Source organism: Myxocyprinus asiaticus, chromosome 6 (assembly GCF_019703515.2).
Source record: "Myxocyprinus asiaticus isolate MX2 ecotype Aquarium Trade chromosome 6, UBuf_Myxa_2, whole genome shotgun sequence".
NCBI lineage: Eukaryota > Metazoa > Chordata > Actinopteri > Cypriniformes > Catostomidae > Myxocyprinus > Myxocyprinus asiaticus.
The window spans coordinates 41372882-41396143 of record NC_059349.1 but is presented as its reverse complement, the minus strand read 5'-3'; the positions used below and the strand labels follow the sequence as shown (position 1 = coordinate 41396143).

The 23262-nt window shown below is 36.7% G+C and overlaps 1 protein-coding gene across 1 annotated transcript in view; it reads right to left on the bottom strand.

The window, feature by feature from the left end:
- Positions 1 to 9985: 9985 nt before the first annotated feature.
- The window catches only part of LOC127442385 (ephrin type-A receptor 3-like), a 218670-nt gene continuing 205393 nt past the window's right edge, over positions 9986 to 23262 (bottom strand). The window contains exons 13-17 of the mRNA XM_051700372.1: positions 21680 to 21889; positions 19523 to 19672; positions 18048 to 18241; positions 16047 to 16184; positions 9986 to 14742 (exon numbers count right to left, since the gene is read on the bottom strand). Coding sequence (XP_051556332.1) covers positions 14643 to 14742; positions 16047 to 16184; positions 18048 to 18241; positions 19523 to 19672; positions 21680 to 21889 — 792 coding nt within the window. The 3' untranslated portion in view covers positions 9986 to 14642. The remainder of the gene's footprint in view (positions 14743 to 16046; positions 16185 to 18047; positions 18242 to 19522; positions 19673 to 21679; positions 21890 to 23262) is intronic.

The following is a 23262-nucleotide window of genomic DNA, read 5'->3' as shown; positions in this document are numbered from 1 at the left end:
GATCTGAAATGTATATCCAACAGTTTTTTGTTAAAAAACACACCACACAATTCGTCCAATGAGAAAAAGGATGAAGAAGCAGTAAAACCATCTTCAGGCTTTGGGCAGCAGAAGCCCCAGCCCGAAGGTTCGTCTGACCCAGGTAGACTGTTTGTGCTCGTGCAGGTTATTGTTGTTCCATTACAGCTTTAGGCTGGAGACTAGTAAACTAGAGGCATATACAGTATATAAACTACAGTTAGCTTCATCTATGCTTGTGAGTGAATGAAGCTGTATTTATTTCGTTTTTATGTCTTCTGTTAAAGCAGCTGTTTTAACACACAATATTAGATGTTATTATCAATATTAGTCTGGTCAGTTCAAATATTTAAAACCCTTAAAACAAAAAGTAATATATAAACGTGCTCGGGAATTTGCAAACTTTAAGTCACGAGTCAGGACATTTGCGTTTTGCAAAACTCTTTTATTAAGACATGAACCTCGCAAACTTTGTAAAATCTAGCAAATATTTTTTTCTTATAAGCACCTATTTCAGCATATTTACAGACTTTTATCTTCTAAACTAAGTTAAAAACACCAGACAAATCAATAATAAGCTATTAAACTGTCAATTGTACACAATATACGTTGAACTATGGAAAGTGACAAAATAGTGTTTTTTAACCACATTTTATAATACATACTGTGGTATTAAAAGCACACAATTTCTGATTTTGAGCAGCATATCTGAGGCTGAGACAAAATTGAGTAGGAAATTTTTAGTTTCAGTAATATTTCAATATTAATTATATAAATGACACCTCACAGATGTAAGATTTTACACTTTTATCATAAAGTGTTTTATATTTTGATATTTCATCAAAGGCGGCCTTACATATCCACAGTGGTCCTCGAAGCCTCGAATATCCACTGACCCCTAGAAACGCCCCTGACTTCAGGTAAGTTCCTCTTGTTACTACACATTTGTCTGTAGGTACAACATATTTACCATGTATGTACCAGGAAAGTACAGGTACTGTAAAATAAAGTGCTACCAAAATGTTTATTTATAGCCACACAACTGGTTGATGAAATTTGTTTCCACAACTTTAAAGTGACATTGCCCTATAACTACACCCTATCAATACTGCCTTCGAGTCAGCTATAAAGTTATCAAGTTTGCCAGAACATACTATTTATTTAGCCTTCTCGTTTGTGAAACGATGACCCTGCGCAACAGAACTACATTCCCCATCATTTAAAATACATATAAAAAAGCATCAATTAGACACTTAATACACATCATGTGATTTTCATTTTCTTGTACTAGCACTAAAAAGCTTTCTGTCAGAAGGTGAAAAAGAGAAGAAACATGAAATTTGATTTCAATTTTATTCTGACCAAAATCACTTGAAAAAATAAAAAGATTTTCTTACTCCATATTTTTGTTTTGTTTTCCAGTCAAATATATAAACATCCTAAAACAAGATACATTTTTGAGACGCAAAATGGCGTAATGCTGCCTTCTCATGCAATCTGAATTATCATGAATATGAGTTTCCTACTTGGAAGTTGCACATTAAGGCCAAAAAGAGATAAATGTAATACCCGAGTTTCCAAGAAGACAAACTTTGAACATGGTGGAGGAGAATATGGTTTCTGTAGCAAACGAATTGTTTTAAACTTTATTCTAAATGCAGCTACCTTGTTATTGCTTGCTGTTTCTGAGTTATATATTTTTGTATATCAGTAACCATTTGATGCATGTTTGTCCACAATGTCTTTACAGTCAGCAAGTTGACTTACATGCATTACGGTGTCAAAATAAGAGTTCCCCAAGAAATATGCAAGAATAATCCTACATGTTTCCTATTTTCTCCGATAACAAAGCACTTGAATGTGATGCTGTCTTATTATGACTTCAGAAGTGGGCAGTCAGTTAATTCCGATAGCATGTGAAGGAAGGAAGCATAAAGCTGGCGTTCACACTAGCAGACTCAGAACAACTCGATTTGGGTGATATTAAGTCTATATATTAAATCTAACAAAATTAAGCAAGGTTTAGCTTAAAACAAGTAAAACTATTTCCCAATTAGTTAAGAAAAATAACTTGTTTCCTGTTGATTTAAGCTTATTTTCCTTGCTTGATTGGCAAAGAGTTTTCTCTTGTTTTAAGCATAAATTTCAAAAAAGTTTGTTAGATTTTTCTGAAAACATCACTTATGCCATTTTGCTTCTTAAGTAAATGTATCTCTTAAAGTTATTTTTACTGGAAAATAAGACAAAAATATTAAGTTCGAAAAAGAAAAATTGCATTGGACCTTTATAACGACTTCCGTACCTGTAAGAAGGAACTTAGCAGTACATTATAAGTTCATCCACCTGAAGCAGCTTGCATTGAATGTCTTTCTGAAGGATGCTGTGATAAATGCTCATTGATCATCACTTGCAAGGTTAAAACCTACACCTTGTTGATAACCTCACCCCCCTTTAAACACTAGGCTACAACATTACTTTATGGGCATGATATAGAACATTGTTTTATGGTTGTGGTTCGATAGTTACAAGAATTCCCCAACTGGAAATGCAAATCTGTGCAATATTCTTTGTGTCGTTGTGCAACTGGTTTTCAATTTTAATAAAGCTGCTTACAAAGAACTAAATGTATAATCTTCAAAAACACAATTCACAGAGCATGAGCTGAATATGTCTAAAACAGCCATGACAGTGTTGTTTGTAAGTAAGCTGTCCCTATAGTTGAGTTTTGCTGAAGTAGATTAGGATGACGGCATGTAAAGATCCCCTTTGTGAGCTGAAATTCTCCCTCTGTTCCCGTGGCTCATCCTCTACAACAATCAAACAATAGCATAGTGAGGAGCCGGGTCATTTTAAATTCAGAGGACTGCAGTGGAATCACACATTCCCTGAACATCTCAATATATGACATTGCTCGGACAGTAAAAACAGGCTGTTTTGTTTTCACACCAAGCAGTCTCCCAAAACAAATGAAATGTGGTGTATAATGTATTTTGTGCTTTCACAAATAATACTGTCTATCCAAATAGCAAATTTTTTGCCATGTACTGTAGGTTCAGCGGTCACAGGTTGACATCCCTGCTGAAAAGAAAGTGATTGGTCTTGGCTGGTCTCTCAGCCTGGTCAGAGTGTTCTGTCTGCTGGTTTTAAAGGAGCCTTGGACACTTTTCCACTTGTCAGGCTGGGAGACCAGCAAACAATCTTAGACTTGTTAAAGATCTTTTTTTTATTGCATGTTTGTTTGTTTTTTGCAGGGATGTGTAATGTCATCAGTTTGAGCTGAGAAACAGCATGCACGTTCACAGAGAACTAGTGGGCATATTACTCTGGGATTTTGGTATTGATTGAAAGTGCAATGAGGTGTGTGTGTGCATGTGTGTGACTCATTGTCATGTGAAGATTGCACATGTTGTGTGCTAAACGTTTTTTTATTTTTTTATTATTAAAGTAAAGGCCGGATGCGCGGGAGCTATCACTGAATGTCACCGCTAATCAACCAGAATTACATGACAAATTAAAAACGGCCATTGGACCACAAATGAGTAATAAGGAAGAGACAGAAATTGCATAATTGGTAGTTATTTACGCATTTCTCTAGCTATATTTTATTTTGGATTGTATTGGTTTTGGATTAGCTATTGGATTGTGGCATTCAAGAAATATGTCTCTGTGCTTAATGTATTAAGTGCTTCCCTGTTGGATGCATCCCAGGGAGAGCGTATTGGGAACGGATGGATTCCCAGACAGTTAAGCCGTCGGACTGTAGACCACGTCACGTGACCCAAATTGAATCCTCTTCAATCTCCCTTTGTCATGTTCACCATATTAAGTAATCATATGACACTATGGACACCAGTGGCAGGGCTAAAAGGATGACCAGCTGTCACTTAGAATGTGGTGATGGATCACCCTCTGATGATGTGTCGTTTTATCATACCACAAATGAGGACCTTGTCCATAGCAGATGTGTACCATGGGCTACAGTAGGACCTATTGATTCATTTTGAAATGCATATTGACATAATTTGAAAAGGTTTTATGTGTGGTGAAGAAGCCCAACAAATGATGGATGTTTGCTGTCAAAAAGATAATTTTCTTAATCAGTAGTTTTGTTTTGTTTTCACAGTAAAAATAACAATACATCCTTAAAACATGTATTTACTTAAGAATCAAAATTACAGTATTCTATATATACTTTTTTCTTTTCAATATTTATTTATTTTTTATAAAATTTGTAATTATTTTTTAAAAGTCCTGTTGCTGTTTTGTATTGTTGTGTACTGGAAGCTCCTGTCACCAAGACAAATTCCTTGTATGTGTAAGCATACTTGGCAATAAAGCTCATTCTGATTCTGATACTGTATATATTATAGTATTACTCAACAACCAGTTTTTCTTCATTTTTCTAGACCCTTATCTATACAATGAATATACCTGATCTGAGCAATTCTGAAATACTGCTTTTGAATTTGCTGACAAATTAGAATGGTTCCATTTTCAGAATTTGGACATTTGCGATCACAACAATCATATTTAGAACCAGTAAAAAGATCAAAAAGATCACACAGCCATGTGTTATATATATTTGGAAAGGTCTTGAATAGTAGAATGAGCTAATCTTTTTCACTCAGAGACCAAACTACAGTGAGTATTGGCGTATGAAATCCACATGTATTAGCTTGTGAAATTTGCATGTATAATAACCAGATAAACAGAATTTGTCACATTTAGGTTTATAACTTCATGAAAAATGCACATGATTTAGAAAATGGCATATCACAACTTACAGCAGATGATTCTGAATCAAACAAGCCCACACTCAACGTAATATGATATGTAGATCATGAAATATTCCACAAAGAGTGTCATGACAGCTATGGTGGTTAATCGCTAATGGTGTCTCTGTAGCGCCAGTATCTCTGTTAGACCTTTTCCACCAAAATTGCAATGGTTCTCGTGCTGAGCCTGTGCTCTGCTGGTTCACGGCCAGGGCAATCTGGAGCCTATCATAAATCGGCTGCACTTTTCCACTGACTTGAAATCCGAACTGTGAAATCACAGGTTAAATGGCTATGTGGTAGTTTTACGTGACTACCTCAAACATAAACAAACATGGTGTGTCACAGTGTTTGTGTACAGCTTTTACTTCTGTTTTTGAGGGCATATTTAAACATAAAGATAAATGCAACCCAACAATATTACATTGCTCAACAAGATTGCCAGAGACGATACTATGCCCAAGACGACAGGTAACATAATTACATTATTTTGTATGAACATTTTAACGGGGCTTAACTTGCGAAGGACTATAAAATGTAACAGTGGAATCGTTATTAAAATTGGTGTAGCAGATGGTTATATTTGGATTTGTCCCATAGCATATAATATTATGTTTACGTCTTGATTGAGAATCCCACCGGTTTACTTAACAGATAGCCATGATCTTCCTAACTAAGTGACTAGCTTGTAAAAAATCACCTTACTGAACATAACGATGCACAAAATAAGATGAGAAGAGTGTACGGAAAGCTAACAAAGTTGGTAAATCTTATAACTTACTGAGATCTGTTACAGAGAATACCAAACACTGGCATGCATCATTTCTTGCTGTATCTCCTCGTAGACTCTATTTTTTCTCATTTGCGATCTTTCTATTTATCTTGGATCTCTGCGAGTAGAGTGCTCGTTTCATCCGTGTTTCCCCAAAGCTTTTGATGTCTGACATTTTTGTGTGTGTGTGTTTTCTTTCTATTGTTGTTATAGAGTAATGAAGTACTCCTTGCAGCAGACGGTAGCTACTGTTGTTGTTTTGGAAAAATTGTCCTGGTGATGAAACACATAATCACATCCTCCACCCCCTGATGTAATCGGTTCCTGCGCAGAGACCAGCAAGTTTTGGGGGCTGGTGCGGATCAAGTTTTTCCACCCTGGAACGGCTTTTTCTGCAGCGGAAACGTGCGGTACTGTTTGAGAATTTGCACCGGCCCAGAAACCCGCACCCAAACCATGTCGGTAGAAAAGGGCTATGGGATCGATTAATTGAAACATGATTCTTCACGTCATATACGCTACCGGTCAAAAGTTTTGAAACACTTGACTGAAATGTTTCTCATGATCTTAAAAATCTTTTGATCTGAAGGCTGTCATGTTTATTCTGTTAGTTCATGTTTTGCATGTCTTTTATTTTGAAAATCCAGTTCCCGTAATATGTCATGTGATTTCATGTTTCCCTCCATGTTCATGTGTCTTTTTTTCTTTGGTTTATTGTCTAGTTATCTTGTTATCAGTTCTGTCTTTTCATTGGTTTACTTGTTTGTAATCATAGTCAATTCATACAGGTGAACTATTCCTTTAAATCTATATATGCATGATACCACTGAAATTATTCATTTTGAGGTGAATAAAAAGATTGAACAGTCTGTCTGAGACCGCTGCCTTGCTCTTTAAACCAGAATAAAAAAATTCTGTTTGTTGGTTTCCTCTTTCAGATGGCTTAAGAACAACATGGGAGGTGTGAGTCATAGCCAGTTTCTCTCAAATGAAGACGCCACTGTGCGAGTGTCCAGCCCTGCTGCTCGGCTCACTACATGCTGCCGAATCACATTCTTGTAGAAACTGTGGTTTGTGATGGTTGTTATTAAGAAGTGCTATCTTATTACAATGAGTGACCATTAGCCCAGCCTCTGGCAATTCCTCTGTGTTATTTAGTGAGGTTTGACACACGTGTTTGAGGGTCTGTGTTTGTGTGTGCATATGTGTGAAACAGAAATCATGTTTGAGAACAACACCTAAATTAATTTGGTGACTTTTCATTCTTACTGCCTAAAAGGAATAATGTCAAACATGAATTATAAACTGAAAAGTTTATTTTTAGCGCTCATTTTTTTATGTTTTGTCAGCAGTGTTGTAACATGAGTGTCTCTAAGTGTGATCCTAATATATTTTCCTCAAATTTGCAAAGGTTTTATATTAATTGATAACATGCAATAAACCCTTGCTACTGTTTTTGTTTTTTGTTTTTTGTTTTTTTGTTTGTTTGTTTGTTTTTTTAGAGTTACAAGGTCTTACTTTTGGATATGCCATTATAACAGTATAAAGATGGGCAAGGAGGAGGCGGGAAACTGCTGAACAGTCAACATAAACTTTAATGGTATAAATAACCTTTAAACAAAATAAAACAAAAGGACACAGACACACATGCAGTGCGGCCGCGTGCGTCTCTCTCTCTCAGACTGGTGCCTCTGACTCCCCTTTATCTCGCTCTCCCGCTGATCAGCCGATTCAGCGCCGGCCGTGCACCCTCACGGCCCAGCCACGCCCTCCTCCTCATCACAGCCATTTAAGCATGAAATCTTAAAATGCCTTCAGGGTGTTAGGTGTTACTGTAAATACTTGTAAATAGTGCAAATCATGCTTGAAAACAATAAACATGTAACAAAATATATATGCAGTTTAATATGTGGATTTTCAAGACATCATATTTATTGATGGAATACATGGGATTTGTACATTTTTAAAATGCTAAAATGTGACCAATAAAATTTGTTAAATGAATATTTTCGTAATGTATCAAATTAGAAGTTTCCCTGTTTAATAAATAGCATTTACTTAGTATTTTTGTCATATGTAAGCAAAATTGACATTATAACTGATATATACCCAATTGAATTGGAATTGAAACAGAGTCGAATCAAGAGCTTAAGAATCATAATCAAATCGAATCAGAAAATCTGTATGAACACCCAGTCCTATAATTCTCTCTACATTTTGTTCGATTTTTATAAAAACAATATCTTATATCTTATGTCAGTTTTGGCTCTCAAGTAAATGTACACCTTGTTTTAAGGATGTTTAGATATTGTTATTGGAAACAATTTCTTTTTTCACGCACATGCATTTATCAAATTCATGTTCACTCTGTGAACAAATGCAGAAACACACAAACAAGACAAATTCACTTTTACTCTCACACACACTCTAACACACGCTAGCGAGTCTCGAGGGTGTTAAGACTAATTACCCCTCTCAGTCATTCTGTCAGAGAGAGGCTTAGGTGTCTCTTAATGTGAGTGCAGCAGGCATTAAAAGACCACAGGAGCCCGTGCCTGCATGGTTAGCTATAGATCTGCTCAGACCTCTGGAGACTTAAGCCAGCAACGTTGGAAAACTGACCCCTGGCCTGCCGGCCTGCATTTTAAAAATGACCCTGAACGTTTGCCACACACACTCAAGATGGGCCCTAAATACGCCCCCTGCACACTCTCACACTGACGCATAAAATAAACAAACAGTGCAGCTAATAATACCTTTTATACTTCTTTGCTTAACAAGAAAACTTCCCACCCATGTGATTTGTCTTGTAGAACACTCTACAAACTCTCCATGTTTTATCATTGTGTAATGGGAGCACCAAAACCCATGTAATACTCATTAAACGGAGAAACTACCTCTGTTGCTGCGATGAAAATGTTTTTTCTTGTTCTCTGCCTAACACATAACGATACATCAGGGCCCGCTATGGCAAAACTGTACTGTTAGTGATGATCTGTTTACTGTTTGAACTTCTGTAACACAATATTATTTGTTTGAAAAACAGTCTGTAATGTTCATCTGTACTGTCTTGCCTGCTGATCATATGATTGTTGCCCAGCAGGCCGCCCATAAATCTGTTCGCTTGCCATACTAATGATGGCAGAAAAATTACTATGTTCTCTATATGATGTGTGTGCAAAGGGTAATACACAGTAAGACAAAGGGGAGAAAAAGAGAGTGGGGATTGGTTGTAATTGACATAACATGGAGTGGACGAGAGACAGGAGTGCTTTTAAAGCTGACACTCTCTGACCCGCTCTCTCTCTCCAGAGAATATGACATCCGTCTCTGGCACAGCGTGCAGGTCAAAAAGGGCCTGTTTTGCTTAAGATTTCAGGAACTAACTACAAAAATAAATGAATTCATAAAAAAAATCTACTTTTTTTATTTATGAGTCACATAGCCTGATTAAGATGCTTTACTGGGTGTGCTATGTTGTTATGACAGTTTTATTTGACTTTCGATTTAAAATTAGAAATCATTTGAAATCGTAGCGGCATGTCAAGTTAAAAATATATGATTACATATAAAGAGAAAAGTAACATTTTAAAAGCTGTGAAATTGTTTTCAACTCTGGGGTCCAAAAGGGGCCATTATGTCATGAAAAATGTTTACGCTTAAAATGTCCAAGTCCCTGAATAGATACATCAGGCATAAGGGGTAACGTTTGAAAGCTTAGAATCTGAACTTTCCATCAATAACCATCACTTTTGCATTCATGTTACGTAAAATAACAAAATAAGGCCTGAAAACATTCGCAAATCTGTGCCTCCTACAGGTCATGTGGTAGAAATATTAATATGAATATAAAAGTCTTTCAAACAGCACTTAAATAGACAAATCATATATCAAATGATACCACAGTTTGAAAGATTTTCAAAAGAATCACAAAGTGAGATATGATATTTGCAAGACATCTCTTTTATGCTCTGATCAATGCTGCTGTAAGCCCCAAATAACTAAAAACTGTTTATTTGATTTACCTAAGGCAGTTTCCTAAAAAAAAAAAAAAAATTAGACGAATTTATGGCAGTTAGTCCACAGTTTGTGTAAATGGTGAGGTTCTAAATCGGAGTGTGAAAAACTGCAGGTGGCAGCCCAAAAATGCCCAAGAGTTGAAGAGGTAAAAAGTTGTTTTTAAAAATGTATGCATTCATATTCAATAAATTCGTAGTGAAATTTGTTAATTTGTGGTGTAAATATGACAATGATTCAGTTAAGTATATTGCAACATGAAATCTGAAACTTGGTCATGATTCAGTTTGATTTAATTCATTTATCTTGGTGCAATTCATAATATATATATATATATATATATATATATATATATATATATATATATATATATATATATATATATGCTGAAATGTAAGTGGAGGGACAATTTACACCTGGAGGGTCTGGATTTGGTGTATTTTTAAAAATAAACTGAAAAAAAAAAAAATTCTGTAACTGATGCATCGCAGTGCATCAATGCATTTTAACACCCCTTGTCTTGAAGTTTCGGTGTAAACATATTTGTGTCCTGTGGAGTCTCTGATTAACAATTAAGAACTGTTTGTACATTCATTGACAAAATGGAAAAGAGATGCCAAAGCTTCAGGTGAGAAATTAAAAATTTTAGCATTTATTACAGCGACATGAAGAATCTCAATTTGACCACCCCTTCTTTGCGAGCTCATATAAACCTGAAGTGTGTGGAGAGATGGGCATATAGCTTACAAAAGAACAGAGATCATCTCACAATGGATCAGCCCAAACACATGTACAGAGCCAGGGCAGAAAAAAAAGACAACAACTTGATAGACAATTTATAAGCAAGATTCATCTATCATCTTCTATCACAGTGACGTGCACAGACCTTAGCAGAGACGGGGGCGGAAGGACAAAAAAGGGCACTGATTTTTTTTTATTTATTTTTTTTATGAGTAGTAATTATAAATACTTAACTAATTTCTTTGCTTTTTGAGTATTTAACCATTTTCTTGTATATACAGTATATACTGTATATATATATATATATATATATATATATATATATATATATATATTTTTTTTTTTCTTTATCACAAATAATAGCCTATTCTGTTCCATGGTAATACACTTGTTTGTTTATTTATTTATTTTCAGACATGGTCTGTGATAACCCCATGTTTATGACGTGTCATAGTAAACCATGATATTTGTTTTAATATCTTGGAGTACCATGACAGTATCATGAAATATGAACATGATCAATCATTCAGTATCATGGCATTACCCTGGTAACGTGGTAAAGAGTGCAAAGGCGCGATGAGAAAGTGTGAGCGCGAGGCGATCGACTGTGTACGGTGGAGTTTCTGGTTTCCGCTAGGGTGTGATGGTGCCCCCCATGGTAGTTGGTGCCCTTCACAGACTGCATAATATGCGTATAGGGAGCTGCGGTACGGTGGTAGCCTAATGGTAAAGTAATTAGTCTAACAGCTTATTAGTTTCAACAAAACCAAACTGGCTTTGCCTGAACCTGACAGCTCCTTCAGTTTATGTCAATATTCTATAAAAGACACAATTTATTTATATTACTGAAAGCAACGCAGCAATCGAGTATTATTCTTTTAATGAACTTACAGCACAATACATGGAGTGGACTTTTTATCTGACCTGTTACTCGTCAGAGGTAACGGCACTTCGATGTTCCGGGGCGAATTCAAAACTGGATTTTTTTTGCTTCCTTGAAGGACACTCCTATGGAAGGGGATGCCACTCAAAAGTTTATTCAAAACGAAAGTGAGAAAATGAATATTTTCTCGGAGGGCCCTTCCACAAGTCTGTTAGTGAAGGGTACATTCATACAGTAATACCATGTTTCCTTCAGAGTACCCACTTCAATGGCTCTGCAGTTCGGAGTGAGTATAGGGCATAGGGAGGATCACCTGCGATTGAAATCTGCCCCCAATCTGCTGTAGCACGCACTCTTAAAGACACCTCCACTTAATTTTCTTTCATACGCCTGCGATTTACAAATAAATCTCATAACACATTACTGTTATTGTGAGATTAAAACAAGATTTTAATTTTGGTTTAACTATTTTAATTTAATTATAAAAATGTCTCCCCTTTTTCTGGATGACCAAAAGGGCACCTTTAGATTTGTGAACAAAAGGGGCAGGGGCTTGTGCCCCTGCTGCCCCCATTCTGTGCACGTCAGTGTTCTATCATATTTACAACATTCCATATCCAGTCACTAACACTGTTTAGTCACACAACCATCTGTCTAAATAATTTGGTGAGCATATACAGTATATAGACATTTTTTTTATTTAGCTGTATTTGATATTTGGCATGGGTTTTTATTAGTGTTGCAGCAGTAAAGATTGAAGCTTAAATTTTATTGATGGTTATTAATTGCCATCATCATCATCATTCGTTTTTATTATAGTTTCAATTGGAACTTGTGTATCTTCAAATGTATCTCGTTCATGCAGCCAATTTTGCCACATCAGCATGTTAAGTCCCTAGATAGAATTTAATTTGGGATTTAAAATGACATTCATAAAAAATAATGAATGTATGGCATTCTTGAAAACACAGATTGAGTATTTTAGATTCATTAACAAATCTCAGGATGCAACCAATGAATTCATTGCAATGTATAATCACTTGTTTAAGGAATTTGCTTTTATCTCTTAAAATATGCATGAATAAAACTAAAACAATTGCTGTAGTTGTAGAATTTGCATTAGTGAATCCAGTTCATTTTAAACTTCATTATTTGTTGTTGCTGCTTCAATCAGGGAAACTTAAGTCATTGAGGTCCAATAGCATTGCCCTTGCATATGCTGTTTCAAGAATTTTACCAATTTATGTAAATTATCCAGTTATGCATACTCTAATGAATGACATAGATAATGATGAATTTTCCTTTAGCACACAAAAAATGACAGAAATGTACACTTGAAGGAAGGAACTGTGGTCGTGTGCACTTAATAAGCCCATATGGAATGTGCGACTACAAAATTACACAGATTTCTGTAGAATTAAAACATATTTTTATCAATCAAACTCATTATAATAGCATTTTGAAAGGGTTTTAAATACATTTCTTTCAACTGCAGAGCTCTTTGTTTTACCATATTTACATCCAATCTGCAAAATTCCACAGATTTTTCCCCACAATTAACACAGAAAAATGTGAAGAAGTGCAGATTCCAGATGGGTAAGCGACTAGTTCCAGTGCTGTGCTCAACCATTGAAATACAATCATGATATAAATGAAATAACAGTTGGAAAAGACATTGGGGAATCTTGACTTAAAGGACAACAGCTTGTATGATTATCTCTCTGTACCATTATTTCTAGTATTTATGTCTTATGTATATATTTAAATAAAACAGGTAGACTTCTACTTTACAGAAAAACCTCACTAGTACAAAAATATACAGTGCAGCAAATAAATTTCAGTAAAGTTAGCATGACTAATTTAGTTCAGTCCAATAGATTCACGAAAGTCTCTCTCTCCCTATACTTCCTGTAAGAAAGCAGTGGATCGAACGCATTTCTATACTTCTGAAAACAGCAGACTAAACCAACATATTGAGCTGGGCTTTAATATCGAGCTTGAGTTTCTAAGTGACGCAATGATAAATACTATGTACATTATACTTCATGATATTGCCTCTAGGGGGCAGGATAAAAAAAGAGAGAGAACTGCACAGTTAATAAGGCATCTAAATTCAAGCAGCTAACGGCACCACTTGAGTGAAAAAACTGCAGTCACTGTCACCTGTCAATCAAAAGATGAAGCTTAGAATCCATGCTACATTCCAGAGATCAGTTATTATCGCACATCGGCAAATGACGTTGATAACACCACTTGACCGCTATTACCTCTTCATACTAAATAAAGTACATCATTACAAACATTCTAGTTTTTGTTTTGTTTTTTTCACTTTTGTTTTCTTTTTTTAAACCAACACTGTACATTTTATACACTATAGTACAATAGTATATGATGTGGTTTTCACACACTAGTTACACAAGTGTAAACATAAGGATGATGTGAACATGGTGCATCATGTTTATCAAGACAACGCACACATGAATATCACTACTACTTCATAATGACTTGTACACAATCTTATTTTCCGTCCCAGTAAACCAAACACTGGACTGCAGTAATACAAGATTTGTCATGAATACATCTGGTATCTGTGCAGCAAATTGACAGAAATACAATTTCTAGTTTTATTTTACTTTAAGACATATCTGGACGTGTGTTTGAAAAGCTCATTATTCAAAGCAACACAGGAAACACTACAATGAGTGAGGAGCAGCTATTTTTCAGCTTACTAGAATAAAAAAGCGATGCTTTTATCTTGCAATCCCTCGCTTGCCTTTGCTGTTGTCAGCAGACATAGCCTCAGACGTCTCCTCTGCAGTCTCCAATGGATCGAAGCAATGTATCCGTCAGCTGAAGCAATGCAAATTCATGTTGCCTTTTTGGAGAATACTGGATGCTGCACCCTGGTGAGAAGCCATCAGTCCAAACAATGCCTCAAATATGACAAAATATACTAAGAACATCTTATGTTATTTTACGGTGGCTCATAGATGATGTTTAAGGAAGATTCTAATACTCTGTTCTCAAATCCCAAATATGGATGTTAAAAAGAAACAACACCCCTCCTTTTAATCTGAGTAACATTCCAACCTCTGAAATGCAAAATATGTCTCATATGAAATGCAGTTGTTGAAACTAAAATGACTATACACAAGCTGTGAATTTTCCCAAATTATTTACATTTATTTTTGTTTAATAACTGTATGTCATATCTGATATGCCTTGGCCTTGTAGATTGTAAATCAGTCTGTGTCCATCTGCTTAGAGGAAGCTCGGACATGCATGGACGGAAGCCAGAGTGTTGACAAGGGATTGTATGTGGAAACATCCAGGGTGAGAAGTGTATGGTGAAGCTGCTGATAGGAACTTTTCTGGGAGTGGTTAACTCTTTCAGTCTGTATGCTCTCAGGCTGTGGCAGGCGCTGGAGAAGGCTTGTTATACCTGCACATGCGTCCCATGTGCGTGCAAATTCTGGACACTTGAGAGAATCTTCTTTTGGTGCCCGACCAGAGTGACGTCCATCTTGCTTAACTCACTGAAGGAAAAAAAGACCGAAAATATATGTTTTAAGACATTATCCTGAAATTGTAGTGCTGCATGCAGTAGACTGGTTTGGTTATTAGAGCACCAATCAAGAGAAAAATATCTTTAAAAGAATTATCATGACTCAACTATGCTCAAAACAATGAGTTTCAAGATATTTCTACAGATTTTTTTCACTGAATGTCAAATACTGTTCAAAGCGACAATATTGCAGCCAATCAGAACATATTTGATATTTAATATACAACTATGAGGAGGAGGATTTTGGACCAATGAGATTTCACCGCAGGTGAAGTAGACAGTGCACCGTGACAAAAATGGAAACCAACTGATCAGAAAAAAAAAATATATATATATAGATAGATAGATAGATAGATAGATAGATAGATAGATAGATGATACATACACTTAGGCTGAAGTCATTAAAACTAATTTTTTAACCACTCAACAGATTTCATAGATGGCATAATGAGGAAGGAAAATTATGTGGATATATTGAAGCAACATCTCAGACAACAGCTAGGAAGTTAAAGCTCGTCGCAAATGGGTTTTCCAAATGAGCAATGACCCCAAGCATACCTCCAAAGTTGTGGCAACATGACTTAAGGACAACAAAGTCAAGGTATTGGAGTGGCCATCACAAAGCCCTGACCTCAGTCCGATAGAAAATTTGTGGGCAGAACTGAAAAAGCGTGTGCGAGCAAGGAGGCCTACAAACCTGACTCAGTTACACCAATTCTGTCTGGAGAAATGGGCCAAAATTCCAGCAAATTATTTTGAGAAGCTTGTGGAAGGCTACCCAAAAAGTTTGATCCAAGTTAAACAATTCAAAGGCAATGCTACCAAATACTAACAAAGTGTATGTACACTTCTGATCCACTGGGAATGTGATGAAAGAAATAACATCTGAAATAAATAATTCTCTCTACTATTATTCTGACATTTCACATTCTTAAAATAAAGTAGTGATCCTAACTGACCTAAGACAGGGAAAGTTTTCTACGATTAAATGTCAGGAACTGTGAAAAACTGAGTTTAAATGTATTTGGCTAAGGTTAATGCCTTGTTGATGAGAGAGATCAACAGAGAATGGCCAGACTGGTTTGAACTAACCAAGTCTACTGTAACTCAGATAACTGCTCTGTACAATTGTGATGAGAAGAATAGCATCTCAGAATGCTATTCTAAGATGCAGGTTGGACTGTATATAAAATCATTTTTGTTTTTAAATTTGATAACTTCTGTTTTTATTTTAAATATTTATGATGAACAAAGCCAAGCAGAATCCAGTCTTACCACAAGCTGATGTACAGTATGGAGTCTAGAGAAACATAGCCCGCAGTGGCAAAGTTCTCTTTGTACTGGCCCATTCTGATGCTGTCTAGCCATTCATCCACCGTACTCACGCTGAATTCTGGGGTGGTGGGGTCTTCCCTGGAAAGGAAATTACATTTTTATAATTTGTGCTTTGTTTCATTACTAAAGTATTGAAAACAGAACTGGAAAAGATTGGTCTTGGATCACAAATCGGCTTTGGAATCTATAGTATATGCTCAAAATCATTTCCCCAATTTGGATATAGCCTTAGGCTTCAGCCTATTCTTATAAAACTGTAATTTCTGTCTGATCTTACAGATTGGTATAGGTTTAGAATAAGAAGTAGGATACGTTTAAGGCTATGATTATTTGAAAAGAATTTTGCAGGACTAACAATGTTAACAAAGGATGTTGATCCAAGGACATCTGCAGCATTTTACATTATTTTGAATCACGCTGACCTAGAAAACACATTTTAAGTTTTATGCACTAAAGTAAAATGAAAAGTCTCAGCCAACCTTTAAACTATTTTATTTTGGCAATATTTTGGAGTAGAAACTGAATAATTAAATAAAGAAGGGTATAAAAAGCTGAGATTTCCCTTTTTACTTTAGTGCATAAACTCAAAATGTGTTTCTCGGTTAAAGTGGCACTAAAATACAGAGCAAGTCACATTTGTAGTCGATATCGTATGAAGGAATTGTCTAAATGAGAAGGGAACTAATCTTATGGAGCTCCAGCTCAAGTTAAAAGCTTTTGTGTTGCCTTTATGTGCATCGTGACAGGCGAGTCAGGTCCACACTCCTGTGAGTGACAGAACCGTTTGAGTGAAATCCGGAGGTCAATTCAATCTCCAGAGCTGGGATGTATTCAACACCCTCTTTCTTTCTATGTTCTTCCTCTGGATACTGAGGGATAAAATGATTGGCAGCTTGGGGTACAATCAGAGAGACTGTGATAGGGATGAGAAAGCGTATATATATCTCATGAAGGACTCTGACTCAGTGGCTTTATTGCAGTAATCTGAACTTTGCCGCCTCCTCTCCAGCTTTCCTGATAAACTGCAGGTGAAGGAGGGAGTCTGCGGTCTATTTCATGTCAGGTTTTACAATAGGGGTTCAGGCTATCTATACAACAACGTCTCAGTGTTTTTACAAAGCTGGAAGATGGATGTTTGCTGGAGAAGGATCAGTTCCGCTAGGTTTGGTTATATAAGACAATAAGGAGTTCATTGGCTTGTTGTTTCACATTAAATGAAAGATTTGAGAGTTAATGGGGCAGACAAAGCTCATTGGATTTTCTTTGGCTTTATTTGAGATGTTAAGGATTTGTTTTTGTGACTTTTAAATGGTTTTATCAGTACATCAGTTTAAAAGTCAATCCTTTGGTTTAACCTTGTGCTATCCCTAGGCTGGGGAACATTTAATTTGCTGTTCTATCTTGTGCACAGTCGAGCGCTTTAGCCTTTCAAAATATACTCTTTTGAACACAAGCCCATACATTTGACGCATGTGCACTACGACTGCTTTGTGATACTCTTTTATACAGTCAATGGCAGGCACATGTGCAGATGCCTGCCATTGTCCAGACAGCTTGCGTGTCTAGAAAAACTTGGATGCACACAGAGAGTATGTACTGTATGTGCTGTTCTGATGACTAAATTTGTGCCACGCACACTGTGCATGAGACATGAAACTTATGTATACTTTGGCCTTTAGTCCAGCATGAATTTCCATACTGGTCTGAATTGATTTATGCTGGTAAGTGCTGGTTTGACACTGTTCTAGCTGGTGGACCAGCACAGCCATGCTGTTAACCAGCAAAACTTAGATGATGAAGCTGCTTTACCATGGGTAGTCTAGCTGGTTTAGCTAGTTAAGAAGCTTGATGGGCCTTCAGCATCCAAAACACAAAATATGCTTGCATCCAGCTATGTTGGTCTTTTCAGCAGGGAAGTAAAAGTTCATATTGGTTCCTCACCACACTGAGCTGTTGGCCAGCTCTTTCAGGCTGTTGGGGTTGCGAATCAGTTTGTCGAGGGTGTTGACGATCTGACCAAATTTGGGTCGATCACTTCTGCTCTTCTCCCAGCAGTCCAGCATCAGTTGATGGAGAACCACTGGGCAGTCCATCGGAGCTGGCAGCCTGTAACCCTCATCTATAGCTTTTATGACCTGGAAACAAATGCATTAGTATTATTTTTCATTTAATAAACACTTTCTTTACCAAAGAAATTTACAGTATATTTTTTAAGTGTCTTTCTCATTTACACAATGCTGGTTTCTTTGACCCTTTTGAAGTTTGAACCAACTACATTTGTTGTAGGATCAAGTATTTAACCAATAAGCTAAACCCCCTTGCTAAACAAAAAGCATATACCTGCACATGCGTCTAATGGTTTTAGATGGCCAATACTGATTTTTATTTGTATTTATTTTTTTATTTAATCAGGGACAATACACATTAATAATACAAAAGAAATGTAAAATGTGCCAGATTTAGCCAAATTGGCTCATTTTCATCTGTAGTCCCTAGGCAGGTTGATGTTATAATAACCAAATACGATCAGTTGGTTATTGTTGTTATTGAAAGTAAACCAGTTTGACCTGTGTAGGTCGGATAGGTGACCAGCCTAAACCAACATGAAAGTGTCCAAAACATACTTGTAAAGGTTATAATGGTACCAGCAACTGGTCATTTAAGATGGTCATGATGTTTTTTATTTTTTTTTTTTTTTTTTTTCTCAGTAATTGTAACTGAGTAATTGAGATTTCTATATTATTTTGGATGAATGAAAATTGCTATACTTTTACTGGGTTTGTCTATTGCATTGCCTGGATCTTTGAGACCAATAACTAAAAATCATGTTACAGCAGACCAGACTGCAATCAATAGTACAAGTTCATTCATTCATATATGACTATAACTCAACTCTATGGTTAAAGCAGCTCCTGTTCTCCGCCACTTGTAACTCTTAAATCAAATGGACTATTTTTACTTTAGACAAGATAACTTTGCTCTTTAACACTGATATCTTTGTTTCAGAGTCTTTAAATCTTTATAATTTTCAGTAATGCCCTGAAACTTTAAGATTTCTCTGACATTTCCTCTCATGGTAAAAAAGGCAGAAGTCAGAAATGGTTAGCATAATACAGCCATGGTGATTGAAGTGTTTTAACTGGCTTGTATAAAAGAGAGGAACAGCTGGACAGCTCTCGTTTTATTAGGCTGCTAAAAAAACCTTTGTCATCCATGTGGTTTTCTATACAGACATCACTATAAGAAGATTTTACTTTCTGAATGTTTGCAGGGACACACAGCTTGGGGCTATGAGGCTTTGTCCCCCTGAGAAGTTTCAGTGGTAATGATATTAGCGGAGATATTATTGGAGCAGATTTCAATTGAAACAATACACATGAAAACATATTTGTTTCAAGTTTCTCAAGGACACTTACATCTTGATTTGACATCTCCCAGTAAGGCCGCTCTCCGTACGAGATAACCTCCCACATGACGATGCCATAACTCCAAATGTCACTCGCTGAGGTGAACTTCCTGTATGCTATAGCCTCTGGGGCTGTCCATCGAATGGGAATTTTTCCACCCTAAACAAAAAAGAAAAAAAGGAAATAGAGTATTATACAAACAAAAATAATTCAAATCCTGCTAAACAAACAAACATTTTAAGCCAACCTATGATGGTTAGCTGGTCTGCCAGCTGCTCTCCCAGCCTGAGCAGCTGAAAAGTGCCCAAAACCCCTCTTTTTTGTGCTTTAAATTTTTTTAAAAATAAATAAAATAAAAATAAAAAACTGCTTAAACCAACCTAAGCTGGTTTGCTGCTCTTAGCTGGTCTCACAGTCTGGCCAGCTCCAAAACTCCTCTAAAACCATAAAACCATCAAACCAGACCAGTCCAATCAGTGGAAACCAGCTTGATGGTCAACTTAGACCAGCTATTCTCCCTTAAATGGTTTTCTTGCTTAAAACCAAACTAAGCTGTTTTGCATGTCTTAGCTGGTCTCCCAGCCAGGCCAAATTGGTGCTCAGCTGGTGTAGCTGATCGACCCACTGGTCTCCACCCCTTCCATACAGGCTGCAGTATTGCTACTGATACGCAAAATACAGATCTAGAGGCTGTTTTTGTTTTTCTTTTCCACCACTATGACGAAGTCTATATTTCCCTAAATTTCTTTTTAAATAGCTGCAGTCATTGGGAGTTAATCTCTGCAGTCAAAGTCAAACAAAAGACAAACTGGCTGTACTCTATATAGACATGCATGAGGAGCATGCCAAAGAGCCGAACCAGGGCCCATGGGGTAAAATCATTTAAAGAGAATTTCAAAAAGCAATCTTTACAATTTTTTAATTATATAAAGTCACGGCACATAAGCGGGTGCCTCGTGTGGCCTAAAGGGGTTTCATCTTCTAGCGATTTCAGTACTTGAAGCGTGTGGGAACGGGGCGTTGAATGTCAGAGCCACTTAAATTTTAAGAGTTCCTCACTGTGTTAAATATACACTTTGCCTCACTCACTCAAACACACACCCCTGCTTGAAAATCCTGATTAAACCAGCTAAGACCATCAAACCAACAGAGAGAACTTGGTAGCTGCTTTCTGCTTGGATTAAGCTGGTCATTAGCTGGTAAACCATCAAAAAACAAGCTACTAGATGGTCATACTAGCTTAAGGGTGATCAAGCTGTTTTTTGGAACATGGTGGCTGGTCAGCCAGGTAACTAGCTTATGACCATATTAGGCAAGCTAATGACCAGCTTGGACCAACTAATGACCAGCTAGAAACAAGCTACCATGTTCCAAAGCACAGCTACCATCTTAAACCGAATTTTCCAACAGGGACATTCAAACATCACATCAAAAAACAATCTACAGAGGTCTTTTCAGGGTTGTGGAAGCACTTCTCTCCACCATTCGCATGTGACAACTGTTTCTCATGCTGAGTTTACACTTTGTCCACCTGAGTGGACACCAACAGCTACACACAGCCACACACCCCTCTTTTGCCCTTGGCCTTCATTCACATCCACAGGGTGCTCACTAATTACCAAGTTGAGAGGAAAGAGAGAGAGGGGGAGAGAGACTGCTAAAGGGTTTAGGGGCTTTGGAGGCTGTTGTCCTGTCAGAAAGGGATATAATTAATACATGTTGGGTAGACAAAAAGACTGGCCCTTAGAGGAAAGTCAACTCTCTCCTGTTCCCTGACATTCATAGAAACTTTTCTGTACTTTTCTCTCTGTGTCTTTCCTTTTTTTTTTCTTTCATACATTCAAACATTTGCATAGGACATGAAAGACATTTTTAAATAGATGTGAGACGTATATATTTTTTGAACTATCCCTGCTAAAAAGACCAGCTTTCTGTACTCGCTGAAGATTGAGAGGGCAGTGAAAACCAGCGAAAACACTGAGATTAAAGAGAACCATCAAATAAACTACAACCTAAGTGATACTTAGATTCATTATGCAAACAGGATGTTATAAAACAAAAACAACATACATTTTTAATCAGCTTAGTTCTTCATCTATTTTTGTAAAATCGATGATAAACCATTTCAGAATCAAATATAACTTTAAAAGACGAAAGGTGATTTACCCGTGTGGTGTATGCAGCTTCAGGATCATCCTCTAGCACTCTGGACAGTCCGAAGTCAGACACCTTACACACCAGATTACTGTTGACCAGGATGTTACGTGCTGCCAGGTCACGGTGGACATAGCTCATGTCTGACAGATACTTCATTCCTGAAGCAATCCCACGCATCATGCCCACCAACTGAATGATTGTGAACTGCCCATCATGTTTCTGGGAAAGGAGGAGAGGACAGATGTATCACACCTGTCAACTTATTTGGCTTTAACAGGTGCCTTACATTCTTCAAAATAAAGATTCTTCAGCTTTTCCTGGATGCTGAAGGTCAGTTTGACTGGGTGAAATGCTCCCAGCAGCATCTGAAGATTATTCACACTTCAAATAATTTTCACAGTTCCAATTGTTTTGCCACCAGTTCTCTGATTCGTTATGCAAAAGACTCTGACCTCTGGTTTTACAGCTCTTTCCACAATCATTTCTATAATGTTTATAGGGATTTATTAGTGTAAAACCATCTGGATTTTGTGTTTCTGTTAGCAAAACAAGAGAGCACAGACACATATTTTGCCTCAAATACAATCTCTGCAATGAGCAATTAGGCTGATGTCTTAATCTCCATATCTGGGCTGTACACTAATCTTGTTAAAAACCCACTTTTGTCCCTCCGAGCAATATAAATCTCATGCACTTATATTTCAAGCATCATATAGTTGGTAAGTTAATTACGCCGTGTTTTGTGAAATGTGGAAATTGATTGATTGTCTGGCCTGATCAACTGGATGTTATCAATCTAGTGGCAGAAGCCACACTACTTACAGTAAAAGCAGAGAAAGAGATAGATACAGAGACAGAGAGGAATGTTTTGTTTCTGTACTAGTAAGTGATGCTTAACTGTTCTGTACTCTAATTAAACACATGTAGCTGGGTGTCTGAACTATGAGCTATTAGCCATAAAACAGACCCCATAATTATATTAGCTTTTTATGTGGGCTAAGGGGGTATTTATGGGCTTCATTATGTATGCTGTAGAAAGATCGAAAGTCTCAGACAGGCCCCCTTTTTTTAGGGGTGGGGGTGTCCGATTTCATTTTCATTTTCTCAAAGTGTAGGCTATTAAAAAGAGTCCTTACTTAAAGGAAAACGTACCTGTGCCGCGTGTAATAAAATTCCATGGCCCGATCTGCTGGGTGACATAGGCGGTAATAAATTATCAAGGACTGTGGAGGAGACGTTATGGCAGCAGGATTGACCGAGCATCCCTTCATTATAAATCTACTGAGTTCATTCACTTACTTCCTGCCTCTTTTCATACACGTTACAGGGTTATTATTGTTTATTAAAACTAAGACCAAAACTATTGATTTAATTTTTGTTTTTTGTTTTTAATAAAACCATAAATAAATTAAAAACATAAAAGAAACTAAAAATTTGTTGAAAAACTAAAATAATTAGTCAATCCTGCAGTCATCATGCTATTTTCAGTGATAATTGAAAATATCTGTCTTGTGTTTGTGCAGGTGGTGAAATAGCGGTTGGCGCATGTTCATTTGACAATTGCGCTGAAAATTCAAATGATGTTGTGCCAA